Genomic DNA, 6,704 nt, shown 5'->3' on the forward strand with positions numbered 1-6,704 from the left:
GCAAAAGTGCGTTGCTGATTTCGGAGTACGCACTGTGTCAAGGTCTTGGGGCAGACCTTGTGTTGTTTATGCTCAGCCTTGCATAAATTTAGTCCTTGATTTTACTCGACATCCTCCGCACTGCTCCAGGATGTCACTGCCTCTGCCTCAGCCTATTGACAGTCATAGCCGGAGGATTTTGCAGGATTCAGGCAGTGGTTACCCTCCATAGACCATATTCAAGAAATATCGGAGGAATTTGCAGGATTGAGGCTCTATGCTTTTTTTCCATGAGGCCACTTGGAGGATTTTGCAGGATTGAGGCTACATCCTAGCAAAAAGGCCTAGGGAGTTAAGGTTAATAATAACTACATGATGTACACATTATGTAGCTCTGAGATTGGGTAGCTCAGACCTTAGAAAAATAACACTGTAAGAGTACACATCGTTTCTGTGAAAAACATGGTTTGTACATTTTAATTTTCTTTGGGCGACAGTTGTGATGTACACACAGCCTGCATATGATACCATAGTTTGTGTACTGGTTTAAATTCTTTTATTGGTTGAGCTATTAGTTAAATGCATGTTGTTCGTTGTGCGTTTGCCGGAAATATCTAGTACGTCAAATATTAGTTGAGATTTTTTTATGGCAATTGTAGAAGATGAACATTAAAACTCATACTGGTCATCATTGATGAAAAATGGTACTTGTGCCGTCTCTTTTACGTCTGTGTGTACTTCGTAGCATTATTGCATAACTAAAGCAATATTTGGGCTCTGTTATTTGCATCGTATCTTCATTACTTTGTACTGTCTTTCATTCATTGACAAAGACAACGCATGCCTAGTATAAAACATTACCAGCATAAAACCCATAGAAATGGAATCAGAAGCTATTCCATATCACAACCCCGTAGCATTTTCACATGAGTGTCAGGCAGTGTATTTGAATGTCCCAGCGGTCATTCAACTCTCCCTTTGTAACCGTTGAGGGGGTACTTGTGCGCGCACGGAGTCCATAAGAATGTAGTCTTGTATAAGAACATCAAGTCTTTTTCTCGTATCTTCCTATCAGCTCCACAGTTTCTCGATATTGTTCAGCACTGCATGTCCGTTGCTTTTATGCATCATGAAGAACCCCTGTACGGCAGCGATGCTAATCGGTCGCTTGAATTCGGCGACGCGATCAGCGAATTCCCGCGCAGCGGATCCGTCGAGTTCCGGGTAGAAACGATAGAACATCTGCTGAAGCTGATGATGGGTGGCGTGGCCAATGTGCGCCTTGTAGTCCACACGGCCTGGCCTGATCAGTGCTGGATCCAACCTGAAATACGCACACAGAATTTAAATAAAAAAGGCATCATTCAGCTAACGCTGTAAATTTGTTAACGGAAGTCTAGTGGCATGGGTGGCGCAGTGCGTAAAGCGCTCGCCTCTCACCGCTGTGGCCTGGGTTCGATTCCCGGCTGGGGTCATAATTATGTGAGTTGTTTGTTGATTCTCTCCTGTGCCACGAGGGTCTTTCTCCGGTTTTCCTCCCTTCACAAACGCCAACACTTTCGATCTGGCTGTGCTCCGTAATCAACGCGAAAGCGAACATGAATTTGTGATGTCAGGCAAGTATTTACTCTGTGAATGCATAAAATTCGAACATATTTCAACTCTGGAGAATTTGGCAGGAAAGGTTTCATGACGTCAAATTCGTTCGCATTGGCATGAAGGTATGAACCGGGCTTTAGGCGGTATCAAAGTGGCATTCTGGAAACAAACTTGTCTTGTGATGGGATACGTATCCAATGAGTAACGAGATGAGATTTAAAAGTGACTGCTGACCTTTCAATGTAGTTGGTCGTCATGAAGACTATCCTGGCTTCGGTGGATGCCACGCCGTCTAGCGTATTAAGAAGTCCGCTCAGCGTTACACGACCCATGCCTTGGTACTTGGCTACACACAATCAACAAATCACAACATTAATGTCAAAGCATTATCTTCTGTGTACTTCTGGGCTGTGTACTTCTAAGCACTGAGCTGTCCAGCCCTATGACAATGTGTTTGTTCATGAAAACCTATCTAAGGCACATGTTGATCTTGTAAATTGTGCCTTACCATCATTGCTGTCTTCTCTATTGATAAAAGCTGCATCGATGTCTTCTAGTAAGATGATACTCTGCTGAGGAGCGACATTCATAAGATGGTTTAATCGATCGTCGGATAAGCTTCGCTCGCTCAGGTTCATCATGCATATACTGTACTGAAGCTCTCCAGCTAGGGCCATTCTAAGGTAAAAAAAAGTATCAATAATGTGGTGTTGTGGTCAAGTCCATCGTAAGTCCATATCACAAGTCCTGTCACAAGTCAAGTCACACGTAAATCACATGTCCTTTCACAAGTCAAGTCGCAAGAAACAGGGGAGAGATGAACGATCACAGAGGAATTTCTTCGTCACAGTTCATTTGAATAGCTTGTGAGTTGACTTGGACTTGATGACTTATGATGGACTTGTGATGGACTTGTGATGAACTTGTGATTGACTTGTGGTTGGCTTGTGATTGACTTGTGATGGACTTGTGGTTGACTTGTGATGGATTTGTGGTTGACTTCTGATTGACTTGTGATAGACTTGTGATTGAATTGTGATTGAATTGTGATGAACTTGTGATGGACTTGTGGTTGACTTGTGATTGACTTGTGATTGTTTGTGATGGACTTGTGATGAACTTGTGATTGACTTGTGATGGACTTGTGATTGACTTGTGATGGACTTGTGAAGGAATTGTGATGAACTTGTGATTGATTTGTGATTGACTTGCGATGGATTTGTGATTGACTTGTGATAGACTTGTGGTTGACTTGTGATTGTTTGTGATGGACTTGTGATTGACTTGGAATGGACTTGTGATGGACTACTGATGGCCATGTGATGGAGTTGTGATGGACTTCTGATGGACTTATGATTGACTTGTGGTTGACTTGTGATTTAGTTGTGATTGCTTGTCACAAGTCACTGATAAAAAGTTACATCTACTTACATGAAACTGCTTTTCCCGCAGCCTGGCGGCCCGTGCAGTAAATATCCTCTTCTATATGGTATTCCTACGAATCAACCAAAATGTTTGTCGCTCATTAATTACTAATTCGAAGAAAAAAATGAGACGGCTTTGTTTAATTTGCCAGCCACTTATAATAAATATATGCAAATGTATGCACCTTCAACATTGAATACAATGCAGTCAATCAATTGACGATAAAATTGTCTACGAACCTCTATCCGAATACCATTTGGGATTGCTAATAAATTCCTGAGCATCTCGGAGTATATGTTCGGCTAATCCTGAGTCCAGGATGACTGAAGCTAGCGGACGTCGTTTTCTTGGGTAGCCAAACTGTCGCCATTCCGACCCCATTGCTGTGTACATGATGGTCTTGCCTTCCTGCTTTAGTAAGGCCATTTCTCGGGCTAGATAAAGAGAAGACGTTTGGAGTAAAACACCTGTTTTTGGCATATAATTAAATTTTGTAAATAAGCTATGTTTGTTAAAACTAACCACATATCGGAAATCTTTTCAAATGTGTTTCTACAGCAGTTGTTTTCCTCGCAACTATAACTCTAGGAGGACACTTGTCTTTAACGGCAATGATTTCAAGACAGTATACTAATTAACGCATGCATCAATGACATAAGACAACCCTCAAACCGATCTTAAGTTAAGACGAGTTCATTCGCATTGCTAAGGAAGTTAGGACGTGTTGGAAGCATCTTAAGTTTGGTGTAATCGAAGTCGTTGTTTTATGATATTCTACTACACTGATATTCTGGAAATCATCAACTACAAACCTTGATTGAGGATGTCAAAGAATAGCTGTCTGTTCCTGCTGATAGCTGTCAGCGTGACCGTTTCCCATGGTGTGCCCGTGTGAAGGTCTATCATCTGCTTCTCTCTGTTACGCTCAACCCAGATCCAAGTATTCTTGTAACTGCAAAAACGGTAATCACTAATTATAAGCAGTAATAATGGGATGGTTATAGAATGTATAGACTTAATCTGAGCATGTCAAAAGCATTGTGCTAGAGCCCCTTTCAAAGGCGAAAGCACTGTGCCGACAATTGTACCAAGCAACTGCCCCATGACAGATTATATGAACAAAAGTAGGCGTAATGCTTTTGATACTGGGCCTGCGTGACCATACAGTGATAACACAACTTGATAGGCCTGGTGGGGGTGGGGTTATGTGACTAACAAGGGCGGGGTGGCTAACAAAATCATGATAAGAGGAACACCGCTTTCAAATAAAAATCTGATCAGTTTCTAGTTCTACAAACAATATTTGAAATTGTGTCCATTCCCAATGTGGCCCATCAGGCCGGCGTTTATCTCCGGTTTCAGTAGCATGAAACGACTGAGAATATTTCTATTTCCCCTGGACGGGATGCTAGTCCATCGCAGCTTACTCCCCAGCTAATGTCGGTACCCATTAATATTCCTGGGCAGAGAGGGGCAAGTGGGGATGAAGTGGCTTGCCCAAGGACACAGCATATGACCAGCAGGTGGATTCGAACCCATGACCCTCTGATCATGAGTCACGAACCCTAACCACTGGGCCACACTCTCCCGACTTGAGTGACTTGCGAATTATTTGTGACAAAACTTGTGGAGGACTTGTGATGGAAATGACTACAGCATTGCCTAAAACTCTCTAGGCCTTTTTGCTAGGCCTAATGGAAAAATAGCATATAGCCTCAATCCTGCAAATTCCTCTATTATTTCTTGAAAATTGTACGTGGAGGTGTGACCACTTCCTGAATCCTGCAAAATCCAGCGGCAGTGACTGTCAATGTTGAGGCTTGGCCAGTGACATCCTGGAGCAGTACGGAGGATTTCAAGCATAATCCAGGCCTATATGTATGCATGGCTGAGCAAAAGCAACACAAGGTCCGGCCCAAGACCTTGACAAAGTGCTACCTACGAAATCAGTAACGCACTTTTGCCATGTAACCTCAATCCTCCATATTTCTCCACTTTGACAAAGAGGATTTTGAAGGATTCAGGGCCGTTAGGGTTGAGGTATTTCCTTAATATACTCACCGGAAGTAATGATTACCTGGGCTAGGCACAAAGTCAAATTGCGTGTTTATCTTCCCACTCTCGCTCTGTTGGAATGTTGTCTCCACGCTCAGATGTTGCGCCCTCCGTGCGTTGACGGTAATCCAGTGCAGCAACCAGTGGTAGCTTTTGTCTTTGCTCGGAACCTCCAACGTCATTAAGAGATGGCGACGCAGCGCGATTGTCCCGTACTGCGCACCTTTCTTTGCCACTGCGAGGAACGCGCCGACTGTGACCAGTCCGAATCCGGCACCAAAGTACGGATTGTCTTTCAGAGTGGCAATGTAGTCTGCGATTGCCATGCTGCACTTTCACGACTGCATCTAATGGACAAAACTTTGTTGAAGAAGACTTCTAACGGATTCCTTACATTTCCTGCATGAAAAAGAAAAAGCAGATTACAATGAAATGGATGCAAATGAGTACGCTAGCCTACAGCAACATCACTTCAATGCCTCTGTGATCATTAGATGTGGCCCTGCCATTATGTCCAATAGACCATTATCGTGTTGCGGCGATCTTGATATTTCCCATTCAAATCAACGTAACCAAAGCGAGGCTGGAAGGAAAAATAGTCTGGTTCCTTTTTGCACACAAAACATTATCATTCAGTACTGTTATTGGATACAGGGAACATGACTGAAATGGCGGCAGCATGATAAAGATCACCTATTCAAGCTTGGCAGGCACTGATTTAGTCGGAGTATCATCCATTGTCAACGTCAGCCAACGTCTGATATAATTGTATGTGCAATGCAAATTTATGCGACCAGTGTTTCTTGTGCCCTTTTTTTCAAGAAGTGGCCTTTTTTCTGAACAAGTGCACTTTTTAAAAAGTGGTGCCCTTTCCATCCGGGTGCCTTTTTTTTTTTTTAATTTCACGCATGTATCAGTATCCTGAAAAGCATAGTCGTTGGTTTTAGAACACACCCCCATCAACAGCAAGCCCCCCCGCCCCCCCCCCCCCCCCCCCCCCCCCGCGGTTTTTGATTTTATGGAGGTCAAGTGTCCGGAGAAAAAAAACGTGTCTCGCGAGTGGCAAGTGTCCTTTTCAAGAAATTGTTAACCCCCTCCCCCAATAAAAATGACAGTGCTACGGGTCTATCGAGCAATAACGTCTTGCATAGGGAAAAAACACAGTTTTAAATGTACCCGCTATAATTTTTTTCACGTTCCTTACATTTCCCTTCGATCTATCGATGTTGTTGTGCTGGCATCGCGTTCGTCATTTCGTAAACGCTACCCACATATGCATGACATGTGCACGATCGTAAAGCTATTAAAGCTAGTAGTACCAGACGATTTTCCTGTCAGACGCTTGTAAAAGATGTCGTGAATACTGGGAACACGACATTTAGAAACCATTGCATTTTCCAAACCTTGGTTTCGTCTCCCATTGGGCTTTATTGCAATTTGCAGCCCCCTCCCCCTGAGTCCATGATTTGCAGAATTCAACTCAACACAGGTTCATATACTATATATCCTACTTTAGAAACAGAGAATACAACTGAAGTTGAGAGCACTTTATTTATGGTAAACCATGCTTTAAAATTAATTATTTAACAAGAGATGTACCAACCATGAACAAAGCCGAGATTTGAATAACACCAAAAATGTTTAGT

At 42.9% G+C, this 6,704-nt stretch overlaps 1 protein-coding gene across 3 annotated transcripts; it reads right to left on the bottom strand.

The window, feature by feature from the left end:
• Positions 1-427: 427 nt before the first annotated feature.
• LOC119723949 (mitochondrial chaperone BCS1-like) lies at positions 428-6,362 on the bottom strand. Of its 3 annotated transcripts, none has more exons than XM_038194868.1 (8): positions 6,263-6,362; positions 5,065-5,457; positions 3,816-3,955; positions 3,243-3,437; positions 3,010-3,073; positions 2,087-2,256; positions 1,813-1,924; positions 1,051-1,303 (listed from the first exon to the last, which is right to left on the bottom strand). In XM_038194868.1, the coding sequence occupies exons 2-8, from the start codon at positions 5,382-5,384 to the stop codon at positions 1,051-1,053; spliced, it is 1,254 nt and encodes a 417-aa protein (XP_038050796.1). In that variant the 5' UTR covers positions 5,385-5,457; positions 6,263-6,362. The 3 variants fall into 3 exon arrangements, with proteins under 3 accessions (XP_038050795.1, XP_038050796.1, XP_038050797.1); XM_038194869.1 differs by having other exon boundaries at positions 6,235-6,326; XM_038194867.1 differs by lacking the exon at positions 6,263-6,362 and having other exon boundaries at positions 428-1,303; positions 5,065-5,384.
• Between the last annotated feature and the right edge of the window lie 342 nt (positions 6,363-6,704).

Source organism: Patiria miniata, unplaced genomic scaffold (assembly GCF_015706575.1).
Source record: "Patiria miniata isolate m_02_andy unplaced genomic scaffold, ASM1570657v1 HiC_scaffold_17, whole genome shotgun sequence".
In the NCBI taxonomy this organism is placed as follows: Eukaryota; Metazoa; Echinodermata; class Asteroidea; order Valvatida; family Asterinidae; genus Patiria; species Patiria miniata.